At 41.7% G+C, this 12,766-nt stretch overlaps 2 protein-coding genes across 2 annotated transcripts in view; one reads left to right on the top strand and one right to left on the bottom strand.

Moving 5' to 3' along the window:
- The window catches only part of LOC308093280 (uncharacterized protein), a 131,798-nt gene extending 126,357 nt beyond the window's left edge, over positions 1 to 5,441 (bottom strand). The window contains exons 1-3 of the mRNA XM_080439564.1: positions 5,325 to 5,441; positions 3,730 to 3,763; positions 1,343 to 1,684 (exon numbers count right to left, since the gene is read on the bottom strand). Coding sequence (XP_080295690.1) covers positions 1,343 to 1,684; positions 3,730 to 3,763; positions 5,325 to 5,411 — 463 coding nt within the window. The 5' untranslated portion in view covers positions 5,412 to 5,441. The remainder of the gene's footprint in view (positions 1 to 1,342; positions 1,685 to 3,729; positions 3,764 to 5,324) is intronic.
- Positions 5,442 to 7,721: 2,280 nt separating this feature from the next.
- The window catches only part of LOC308093693 (B-cell receptor CD22-like), a gene marked incomplete at its 3' end in the record, with an annotated part of 8,147 nt that continues 3,102 nt past the window's right edge, over positions 7,722 to 12,766 (top strand). Inside the window, exons 1-3 of the mRNA XM_080440021.1 lie at positions 7,722 to 7,771; positions 10,403 to 10,444; positions 12,519 to 12,675. The remainder of the gene's footprint in view (positions 7,772 to 10,402; positions 10,445 to 12,518; positions 12,676 to 12,766) is intronic.

Here is a 12,766-nt window from a genome sequence, read left to right as displayed (position 1 = left end):
TCTCCAGCTCTTTAATAAACAGAAAGAAAAATGTCAGGTAGGTGACAATATTTCAGCCAATCAGGAGAGAGTACCCATTTATCAGCTTCATTTTTATAGTGTTCCAGTTCCAATTTTGTCGGCTAATTTATTTGTGTCACCACTTCCAATTTCACTTGTTTAATATATATATGACGCATGAATATGACTGAATTCTCTATCCTGATTGGATAAAATTGGTATGTATATATATATATATATTGTTAGAGTTAAAACTATGTCTTTTGTCGACAATATTGATATATATGCCCTCATATCCTATTTTAGTGTGCCATCTTGGCATAACTCAAGTTTGCCTACCAATCTTATGATTTTATTAAGTTCGAGGTTGGACAAAACTAATCCTAGTATCAGGTCTCTCCTTTCCTCTAGAGACTGCATGTGTTTTGAGCTGTACAGAGCGCAGGCCCTCCAAGGTCACTGATTATCTCTGGAGGAATACAATAACAGCTCATTGGAGTTAACTTGACCATCTATGACAAATCAACAACACCTCCATATTTGCTATCTGGTGCCGGCTCCATATGTTTCCAATCAGTAAATACATGTCTTGGTCAACGCTTTGTGATCTAATGTCCTAATGACCTATATCTCTGTATGACCTGACATCGTCACTAATTTACTCTGTCAGCTGTCACCCTGTCACAGATAAACCTGCCACATGTCCTATGATATCGAAGGGATAACTTGTTTATGAAACCATAAGATGTACACAAGGATACTATAAGATGAACAACAACTTATTATGATGACACCCTGATGCCTGACAGCTCATCAGATATGATCTGACGTCTGAGGGTCTTAACCAATCGTTAGGATCCACCTCATAACTGATGTCCGGACTCCAACTTGTGTATAAATACTATTGCCTGTCTTTGTAATGGCAGAGAGATACTTTTGCTGTACGGTGCCTCGTGGATTGATTCTTTCTCTTAATACAATGTCAACCTTTTAATTTGAGAACCGGCCTGTGTCTGTCTTTGATTTCGTCTCATCCTTTTTACACTGGGTTTTCAGCTGTTTAACTACAAATAGTTATAAATAACATAGAGCAGGATTTACGACCCTTTATAAACTCTATTATATATATATATGTGAGAGAGAGAGAGAGAGAGAGAGAGAGAGAGAAAATATTATAAAAATAAAATAGTAATAATTAACATAATCAAAATCAGACCCAATACATTAACAAAAGTAAACAATCATTTCAATAACCAGTCAGAAACTATTCATGTGAGCACAGTTGATTAGATTTTTAGTGTCTGTGGGCAATGAGGCATTGTTGTTTTGACCATAATCTTACCAACAAGTAGCTGGATCAAACTGCTGCTGCGCAGGGTCGGAAAAAAACACTTGAACTTCCCTTGGTCTGAGAGCTGCACCCTGGACAGCTTCAGTGAGATGTTTCCAAGAGGAAGTTCGTCGTGGAACAGGGACGTCCTCTTTTTGTACAGTGGGTTCAGAATATCAGGTTGCACAACTCCATGTTGGAGCATGTGCACATATTCTGGCTTCAGGTCAGGTCTGGACCAGTCCACTGTCCCCTTGGCCACATTGACAGAAGGTTCAATGTGACAAGGAAGGATCACATCATCTCCCAGTATGGCCAGCACAGGCAGAGAGGACCCGATCACCTGAGAGCCTCCTTAAAACAAAACACAATGTTTTAGTATAGTGATAGTGTTAGGTCTCCTTAAAACAATACAACATGGTTTTAGTATAGTGATAGTGTGAGGTCTCCTTAAATTAATGGAGGGGGTATGGGGGGATGATGATGGTGGGTGGGGTGGGGGGTGATGAGGGTGGGTGGGGTGGGGGGTTATGGGGTGGGTATCAAGGCTTGGGCTGAAACTCAACCGGGTCTGTTCGGGTTGGATTGTAATTTTCAGGCCTGTTAAAAAGCTAAAGCGTTCTCAAACATTTTCATAAGGACCCCCAAAATGTACATGCATTTGGCTGCCGATCCCCGTCTGAAAATATCTTCAGCAAGGGACTCACTTAAGAGAAGTTTTGTGCATTTTTTTTTTTTTTTTGAAGATATCAAAATATTTCAAAAATAGCCGATCTACAAGCTCAAAACGGGCAGCAATGGGACGTGTTGTGATCTTGTAGATTTCTATTTTCAAACAAAGTAGTGTTAAAGTGGTTAAACTGTTCCTTGTTTTGCTGTGGACCCCCTGGAACTCCTTCAAGGACCCCTGGGGGTATGAGGGTGGGAGGTATAGTGGTGCATGGGGGTGGGGGGTATGGAGTGGGGTGGAGATATGGTGGTACATTTTATGGGGTGGGTATGGGTCTGTTCAGGTTGGATTGTAATTTTCAGGCCTGTTGAAAACTCTCAAGCAGTTCTCAAACATTTTCAAGGACCCCCAAATTCAGGGGGGATCCCCAAATTCAGGGTAGGCTGTTTGGCTGCGAATCCCATGTGATAAAGACGGTATTTTTAAATTCCATTTTAATTAATGTTTTACTTTGGCAGTTTTTGGAGTGCTGTTATTTACAACCTGCACATTTGATGCACATATTTGACAATTGCATATTTACATCATGACCTTACAATCATATACTTAATATTTCCGGCGGGTTTTTCTGTTCCCTTCTGATTTCCTCTTTTATGTATGTAGCCTACCTAGGCCTATTTATTTATTTAGGTATGTATGTAGACTTATTTATTCATGTATTTATTGTGTATCTTATTAATTAATTTGCCAAAACATCATGACTGTAATTCATTTATCATAGACGTCAGATCATTTGTCATCATTAGAGCTGTAAACCAGGGGTACCCACACTTTTTTGACTTGAGAACTAGGCTACTTTTAAAATGACCAGCTCAACAAGATCTACCAACCCAAAAACGTATTATCCCATTGCTGAAAATGTACCTGAGGGGGCTTTGGAATAGCGGTGCTGCCGTTACATATAAGACAAACACACTTGGAATGTGAAATAGAGGGGTGCATTTTTGGTAGGTTTTTTTAAATATAACTTTGTAATGCTACTGACGTTTTTTTCCAGAAATCAGGGCCATTGAGCACCCTTTACGTCTGTGTGTTGGTAAAACAAATTGAACCAATGAAGAGCATTAAAAAGCGCTTCTGACAAAACCAGCTAACTCCATTGGATCCTCAAATTCTCCACCCGAGTTAGCTGGTTTTGCTGACCCAGGCTCCACCCCCTTTTGACTAAACCATGGTTTCTCAAAGTGGGTGCTGTGACGCAAGATCCAGGGTTGCCGCAGAATAACTTGATAATATTTGGAATTTATCAATATCACAATATGTTTAACTACGTAAAACGGACCTGAGTTGCACTGTCTGTACTCGGTGCATTCTTTTTCAATCTGCACCAAATCTCTTTGCCAAAATAGCAGATCTGCAAGCTCACACTGCGTCCTGCTGCAACATGCTGTGAGCTTGTAGATCGGCTATTTTTGGCAAATGTTTCCCTCAGAATAGGGATGCTGGGGTTTGTGGTTAATATAATATACAAAAACTGTACATATATACAGAGATTTTATATTTTTTCTGAACGCGCCTTATTTTTATTAGAAATAAGGGACTTCTGACCGGGTGTCCCTTATTTGAATTTCAGTAGTTAGCAACCCTTCTCCCTGTAGGCCACTCCCTTCCTCACGAACTCAGTTGTAACTTTTATACGTTCTATACTGTAGCCTATAGCCTAACTTACCGTTACATGTGACAGTGTTGGAACAGCTGGTCCACCGCTATTCCAAAAAAAAGCTCAGACACCTAGGGCTACACCCAAGCATGTGCGACTGGATACAGGACTTCTTGTCCAACCGACATCAGGTGGTGAGAATGGGCAGCATCACATCCGACCCCCTGACCCTCAACACCGGAGCACCCCAGGGATGCGTGCTGAGCCCTCTCCTCTACTCCCTGTACACGTATGACTGCATAGCCACACATGTCTCCAACACCATCATAAAGTACGCGGACGACACGACAGTGATAGGCCGAATCGTCAACAACGACGAGTCTGACTACAGAGAGGAGATCAAATCACTGGCACACTGGTGCCGCGAGAACAACCTCTCTCTTAACGTCGACAAGACCAAAGAACTGATCGTGGACTTCAGGAGGCCGCGGAGAGACCATGCGCCCATCCTCATCGACGGTGCTGCAGTGGAAAGGGTCAGCGAGTTCAAGTTCCTCGGAGTACACATCGAGGAGGACCTCAAATGGGAGACGCACTCCACACACGTGAGGAAAAAGGCTCAGCAGCGACTGTACTGGCTCCGCCGCCTGAAGAAGCTCGGAGTAGGACGTCGCATCCTTAGGCTGTACTACAACAGTTCTGTTGAAGGCATCCTAACAGGCTGTGTCACGGCCTGGTACGGGAACTGCACTGCCCGAGAAAAGGTCAGCCTACAACGAGTAGTGCGATCGGCAGAGCGGATAATGGGAATCGAGCTCCCAGCGCTCCAGGAACTGTACAAAAAGCGGTGCGTGGTCAAAGCCAAGCGCATCATCAAGGACAAGCACCACCCAAGTCACAGACTGTTCAACCCCCTACAACGACCGCGACCGGGCAAGGGGCTCTACCGCAGTATCAAGAGTTCCACCACCAGGTTTTGGTGTAGTTTCAATCCAGCTGCTGTCAGAATGCTGAATGGGGCATAAGCCTGGATGAGTTCAGCAGCCTGACAGCAGGCGGCGCAGACTTTTTCTGGCTCTTCCTGAACACACCTGTGGATTATACCAGGGACAATGACTTGGACTTTAGCCCCCCCTCGGACACACCTGTGGACTACACCAGGTACAAATGACTTTTTGTTGCACTCCCTCATGGAGCTACATGCGGATTATACTAGGGTCAGTCCACTCTAGGTGGACACGCACTGACCTTTTGCACCTTAATCCCTTGTATAACGCACTGACTTTTTTATTGTGCTCCTTTTTCCTCTAAGCACCTTAACGTCCATTGTCTATCATGCACAGTATAGTATAACATGCACAGTATACAATACATTGCTGCTATGCTCAGCTCAGGCACCTTAGTTTAGTTTTTTTTAGTTTTTTTATTATCTCAGGTAATTTGTAAATATGTAGATAACTTGTCTGGCCTTCTGTTGCTCTCTTGTTTTGATCTCCTTCCCACCTGCCCCCCACCCTCTTCTTCCCCCCCCCCCCCCCCCTCTTCTTTCTATGGAAACTAACGTTGCGATGGGAACGATGTACAAAAAAGAATTTCACCCACTTTTTTACCTTGTAAACCTGTGATGTGACAATAAAACTGATTCTGATTCTGATTCTGATTCATAATAGCAGGAAAATGTGGAGATAAATCCACATCCATGAGTTCACAGCACTGATACTGACTTGGAAGGAAAAAGACGAGATCGCCATGATTTTCCTGCTCTTTTGTCATATTGAGGAATGTAAGCCTGGATTTGATCAAACTTGTTTACTGTCTGTAGGGCGGTACTTTATTAATGACCTATATTCAATTATGTTCCAGTAGATGTCACTGTTGTTCTGCTTGTGCCTATAGCAGCCTGGGGTCTTCAACGTTTTTCAGCCCAAGGACCCCTTAGCTGAGAGAGAGATGAAGCAGGGACCCCCACTAATACATATTTGTATAACTGTACTTTTTCACAGATTTCATATTCATATTCAGATTCATGTTCATGTGTATTTTCATACATGTAATAGCCTATAATAATCAATACTTCAACATGACATTTAACTCTGTACTTGGTCTGCTCTTTTCCCCCTCTACAATAAACCTCTTTGCAGAAAAAAGCCGATCTACAAGCTTACAACGCCTTGCAGCGCAAGGCGTTGTAAGCTTGTAGATCTGCTATTTTTGGCTGAAGTTCTCCTCAGAATAGGAATGCTATAGGGTTGAAGCAATCTGGGAACCCATCGCCAAATAAAAAGGAAAAACAGCGCCCTCTGCTTTTTACTCGCAGCTCTGAATCTGTTCTTGAGAGATTAGGCTTGAAGTGGTTGAAGTGGTTAATGAAATCCATTCACAAAGATGTGGCGGTCCCCCTTTAGTAACTCTGAGGACCCCCTAGGGATCCTGGATCCCCTGTTGAGGACCCCTGGCCTATAGAATGCATTTCTAAATGTACATTTCCCTGACAAACGTTAAAATGACATTGTACCTCTGATAATCTCTAATAGTGTTGTGTCTGAAGTGAGCAAAATGTGAGCAACACAAGTTCATCACATTTACCAGTACAATTATTCTGATTATGAATAGCTTGTATTTAGTAGCTGGTTCTGTTCATGATCTTTGTTGGTGAAAGGCTGCATGAGGAGGAGGAATAATTACACAATGAATAACAGGCCTATGTCCAGGTCATGGCATCTGGCATTTTGTTTTAAAATACAAAATAATAATAAAGCTTTATTTATATAGCACCTTTCGAAACAAAGTTAGTGCTTCACAGAGATAGAAAACACACTGTCCCTTTTCTGCACCGGTGCCATATGAGACTCCAGAGGTTTTAAAGGTGGTTTGAACTATGTACACACACACGCACGCACACGCACACACACACACACACACACACACACACACACACACACACACACACACACACACACACACACACACACACACACATTTTACCGCTATATAGAGGCAACTGTCCAATGGTAGTTTATTTGTCAATTAGCCTACTCATATTGATTGATTGATTGAATATTTGTGTCAACAACACGCCAAATGGATGATACAAAAATCCAGAGGCTTGTTTCCATTGTGGTCCATTAAACATTCAACACTCAAACAACTGGACAAGTAGTGCAAAATCGACACAAAAATATAGAAAATCTAAATATACATTTTCAATGTAATGATAACATAAAAGTAGGTGGGGGACCTGGGACATAACACATGGATGATGTCACTCACAGAGAGTGACTGGGAGGCCAAGCACATGTTCCACAGAGACTGTGCTACCACAACAATACAAGATAATAATAATAATAACATTCATCCCTGGCATAACTCGGGCAGTGTCCGACCGTTTGGTCTCACATTTTCTGTGTGTTTCTCAGGGCCGCGCAGAGACCCCTGAGGGGCAGGGGCCCTTGCACTAAACCTATAGATAGCAGATTAAAGTACCCAATTGGCCGCTCTACCTCTGGTCTGTTAGTAGTAAAACATTAGTTATTAATTCCTACAACAATACAGTAGAAAGTTTGTAAACAAGATGTGTAAAGCGGTATTTCCAGTATACAGTATGGATATCTACACAATATAAAATAAAGTGGCCTGAACATTAGCTATTAGTCTAGTTTATCAATCTGTGGATAGCCTTTTTATAACAAAATAATATATTTCTAATTGTCAGTAACAATATCATCAAGTGTCCTGTTCTTCCAGAAATAAGGTCAATGAATAATATTTCTCCAATGCAACACTACAGGTGTTATATCCGGAATTACATTTGTGGTTGTGGTGATGATTTGGTCTATAAGGTAAACATTAGTTATGTGTGTGTGTGTGTGTGTGTGTGTGTGTGTGTGTGTGTGTGTGTGTGTGTGTGTGTGTGTGTGTGTGTGTGTGTGTGTGTGTGTGTGTGTGTGTGGTTAGATCCATCGTGGTTAGATCCATACTTCTGTTTTCACCATTGGTGCTCTCTAGTCTGTACATAAGGTGTGTGTGTGTGGGTCTACATGTCAAACAACTCAGTGAGTTTCAGTCAGTCGGTTTGTCAGGATGAAATTTACATCAACCTACACAATACCATGTGAGTATTTTATTACTTTTATTACTGTTCAATAAGGATATGCACATCTTTTACCTGTCTTAGGACAGGTGCTGATAACAAGGCAGAGATCATAGAGAAAATTAAATATCTGTTCACTGCTTTATCGCTCTCATACAAATATATTCACAATGCAATGTTTAAACCATGTAGGACTTCATCAGAAAAAGCCACCATAGTAATTCTCTATCCAAAGTAAGGACACATTCAATTCTTAGGCCTAATAGCCACAAGATCCAACGGCCCTGGCTGCTTCAATATTTTCATTATACAAAATATTCAGCATTCTCCTATGACATCCCACCAACCATTACTACCCTTTATGTCAAATAAACCATAACCAAAACAACCCAAACAAACACATAAATAAACTCTCTTTCTCTCTATCTCATATCCTTTCCCTTTTCTCGGGCTCAAAACCACCTGCATTTTTTGCCGTTACATGATCGATGACTCTGTGATCATCAACATCATCATCATCGTCATCATTATTATTATTATTATTATTCTTTTATTATTATTATTATTATTATTTGGCTATACAGACGTAACAGGGTTTTCAGTGTTTGGTATGCTCACGTGACTGTGTAGATATACAGTATTATTTCTACATGAAGCCACATTGTAATTGTAAATTGACAGTCCTTTTGATGTGAGCATAATATATGCACTACTTGTCTGCATGCATCAGGATGAGCACAAGGTGTTTGAATTTGCTGTAATTGTCTGATGATGCCTAAAGCTAACCTTATTCCTAACCCTAACCTCAGTAAAATGATGCCTAAAGCTAACCTTATTCTTAACCCTAACCTCAGTAAGATTATGTCTAAAGCTAACCTTATTCCTAACCCTAGCATTTAATCTGAGAAAATAAATTGTCTGCGAAAAGTAGCGTTGGATCGTGGAAAATCTACACGATGGCAGTGAGATTCGAACCTGACGACTGCGGACTGGGAGTCTAACTATTAGAGACAAGTGGCCAAGTTGCTCAAATTAACGGTGCTAGCGCTACTCGCTTCAGGATGAGCAGAGCGGAGCTCCTCAGTGGCATGGGAAGCTGAGAAATAGACATTCTGGGTGCTCCACGTCACATGCAGCACCCACCATCCTAAACCATAGCTGCAGCTGTTTTAAACGTGGTGGCGGGGTGGAGAGTAGATTTGAGTGTAGATGTGCGCAGCAGCAGTACATGTGATCAATGAGGAAGTGTCTGCTCCTTAGTTTGGTTTCGTGTCAGTGGTTTTCTGTGACAGGATGGAACAGACCACTGGAAATACTGTATGTGGATGATATGACTCTGGTCCAGACATGGAGGTCCCATGTAGCCTGCCGTACCCTCCAACAGAACCTGAAGTGTTAAATGGCAAAAAAGGGAAAACTTAAAAAGCCTTTATTCAATTGGTTAATGCATGGCAAGAAAAAAACATATTTGTATTGCTTTTACTCTTTTCAAAAACATATGCGTTCCTTTTTCTCTTTTCTTTTTTTCTCTACAAGACCCTGAATGGTCTTAGCATCTGTAATGGAGCATAAAATGAAACTCAATCCACAAAAAATTCAGTTGTACTTGTCACTGGCATCAGTGCCATGAGACATAAACCGGACCTGCCCACACTCACCATTGACCAGAACATACTTGAAGTCTGTGACACAGTCCAGGTCCTGGGGATCACCATTCAAGGTGACGTGAAGTCAGGTGGACTACATGTTGACCTCAGCCAATAGCAAGCTGTTTGCCCTGTGTCGCCTGAAGAAATGTGGGATCCGAAACCCTGAATTGGTTTCAATCTACACAGGCTATGTGCGTCTGATGCTGGAGTGTGCAGTCCCAGTCTGGCACAGTTCCTTGAATGTTACGGGCTTGCAAAATCATACAACATTTGCCTGGGACCCAACCTAGTGAAAATAGCTTCACACTTAGCGTTGTGAGCTTGTATATCTGCTATTTTCACTACATCTTAGACTTTTTTTTAAATGTATTTATAGAAATTATTAGATTTCTTTACATTTTATTTATTAAATACTTTTCAAAACTGTTGGAATTGTTTTTAATTGATGAAAACCTTTTCAAATCTTTTGAAATAATATATATCTCTTTTTTTATGTAGGAAACAAAACATGGGCCGCGGACCATGTTTGGTCCGCGGCCCAAACATGAGCCCCAACCCACTGCTCTCTGCTAGTCTAGCAGAGAGGCACACTAGACTGTGTCTGAACTTTGCCAAACACATGTGAGGGGATTAAAGGTGTGTGGGTGGACTGTACGCACATCTAGATCACATGTGGTCTGCAGTACAGTCATATAGTTGGATAATGAACTGATTAATGTATGTGGCAAAGTGAAAGATTATTTAAAACACTTCAAAATAAACTGAGATATGAAATGAAATGAGCTATTGCAGTGGTTCTCAAAGTGGGGTCTGGGGTCCCCCAGGGGTCCTTGGGGGGGGTTTCAAGGGGTCCCCAGCAAAACTACTTTAACCCTTGAAAATAGCCGATCTACAAGCCCACAACTAACTCTCTCTCTCTCTCTCTCTCTCTCTCTCTCTCTCTCTCTCTCTCTCTCTCTCTCTCTCTCTCTCTCTCTCTCTCTCTCTCTCTCTCTCCACACAGGGCTGTATCTCCTCATCTACTGTGGACCTGCTCAGACAGATGGTGAGACAACTTCAATGCAAGGCATTATGGGTAATGTGAGACAGTGTTCCAACCATCCAGTCAAAACACATTATTACACAATATTGATTCATATTTGATCAACACTTCCTACCGGAGCTTTGCGAGCCGACCTTTTGCACTGGTGGACGCACCTGGCATAATCTCGTGGACTAATAGCCCATCTTTCTTTACCATAAGCAATCAAATCCTTTTAAAATCAATGAAATTGTTTTATTGCGTCTTGTGTTAATAGCCTATATTAATTGCTTTATTATGTAGCCATGTAATAAGCGGGATAATGAATGGTGAGCAGATCATTGTTGAGAAATAAAGTCCTTTAGGGTGATAAAGACCCCTCTGCTTCATGTCAGGGTCTATTCACACTGTGGGGGTTTATTTCTCAACAATGACCTGCTCACCATTCACTATCCCGTGCATATTGTCCATATAGGCCGTTCGTCCATATTAGCCCTGTCTGTTAGAACAGTGTCTATCAACCTTTTTTGTGCCAAGGCACACCTGGCATAGCCAAAAAATCCCAGTGCACACCTAGATATACGGTATATATAATTATATATATATACGGTATATCTATATACACACACTAGGGGTGTGCCGATACACTAATTTCACGAAACGATACGATACGATATTGGGCACACAACTTCAATACGATTTCGATACGATACGCACTTTTTTATCATGAAAATATATGGGGGAGAAAAAAAGCAAATGCAAACAAATATTTCTGTTTTTGCATTATTCAGACATGCAAACTTGTAGCTTTTCAGCTTCCACTAGCCGTTTTGAATCCAAATAGGGCAATAGTGTGACACCTGACCCGAAAAAAAAACAGCATTTTGTCACCCTTTTCACCAAAAATGTTTTTCCCCCAAAATGATATTTTTGCCCCTATCCATTTTTACACTACACTGAAAGAGAGCAGTGGGTGATTGAAAGCATTATTTTAGCTTTATGAGAATCACATAGCAGTCTGTGCTGTATCGTGTGTACGTCAAAACAAGAGCTGATTTCTCATGATAACTTGATCTCCACATAAAAACATGGAAAAAGATGATGTGATGATGTTGCCTGTAGTGATGTGTCTGTGTGTGATCGCTCCCTACTGGGTCTACAGAAAGTGTTATTTGAGCTGCCAGTGCTTTTCTTCCATGCATTCCTGAGGTAAAGACGTGCTAGGAGGAATGCCATGCGACTTGTTTCAGTGCTCATCAACTCAACTCAAACTTTATTTATAAAGCACATATTACAACGACCAAAGGTCAACCAAAGTGCTGTACAGGTTAAAACAAAGAAACAAGACTGACAAAGACAAAGAAAACAAAAAGAGGCATAACAAATAATGCATTGCAAAGAGAAATAAAAAGGGTTAAAAACTGCATTACAAAGTTATACAATTTACACGATCAAACAGTGTCAAAGGCCACAGTGAAAAAATGTGTCTTCAATAAAGACTTAAAGGCCTCTAGTGAAGGAGTAGAGCGAATATGAAGGGACAGGTTGTTCCAGAGTCTCTAGGGCCGCTGCAAAGGCCCGCTCACCTCTGGTCTTATCTTCCCGTTTGTCTGCGAGAGCTGGCGAAAACTTCTGGGAACTCAGAGTACTGTCTTATAACTAGTTTTGAGCTCAGTCAAGAGCGACTGGTCAGCTGACCTCTGGGCTCTGGCTGGGATGTACGGCTCTATGAGCTCTGATAAAAACGAGGGGGGGGGGGCAGCCCATTTTGGGCTTTAAAAACAAACAGTTAAGATCTTAAAATCAATTCTCAATGTCCCTTTCCTATGCAGAGGGTCGGAGCAACACTCACAAGCAGCAAACATTGAGCAGAGGAGTGTGGCTCGGTACATGTGTAACATTCTGGACATGATGTCCAAAACTCTCCACCGCTCAAAACAACACTTTCTGTGGACACGCCACCTTAATGCTGTTATTTATAGAGACAGATAGGAGCTCATTTCTGATGATAATTCTCACATAATGTCTTCAGATAGACATTTGTATCTCTCCCTCTCATCACCGTGTTCTTTCTTTCTTTTTTTCTTCCTGCCCCCAGTGTCTCTGAGAGTCCTTCCTGACAAATCTCAGTTCTTTAAATCTGAGTCCATCTCACTGAGTTGTGAGGAAGAAGGGAGATCTGCGCCAGGCTGGTCTGTGAGAAGACACACCAGTACCAGAGGGAATGGAACCTGCTGAATGGGGAGAAACCAAAGGTATGTAGACATAAGTAAGCCATTAGGCCCACTCATGTCTCCTGTGAGGCAGTTTGATACACAAGTCCATTCCCTGGACATGACGCTACTA

The sequence above is a fragment of the Gymnoscopelus braueri genome, assembly GCF_963280865.1.
Source record: "Gymnoscopelus braueri genome assembly, chromosome: 10".
In the NCBI taxonomy this organism is placed as follows: Eukaryota; Metazoa; Chordata; class Actinopteri; order Myctophiformes; family Myctophidae; genus Gymnoscopelus; species Gymnoscopelus braueri.
The sequence above is the reverse complement of the archived record's forward strand: the minus strand, read 5'-3'. Positions and strand labels throughout refer to the sequence as shown.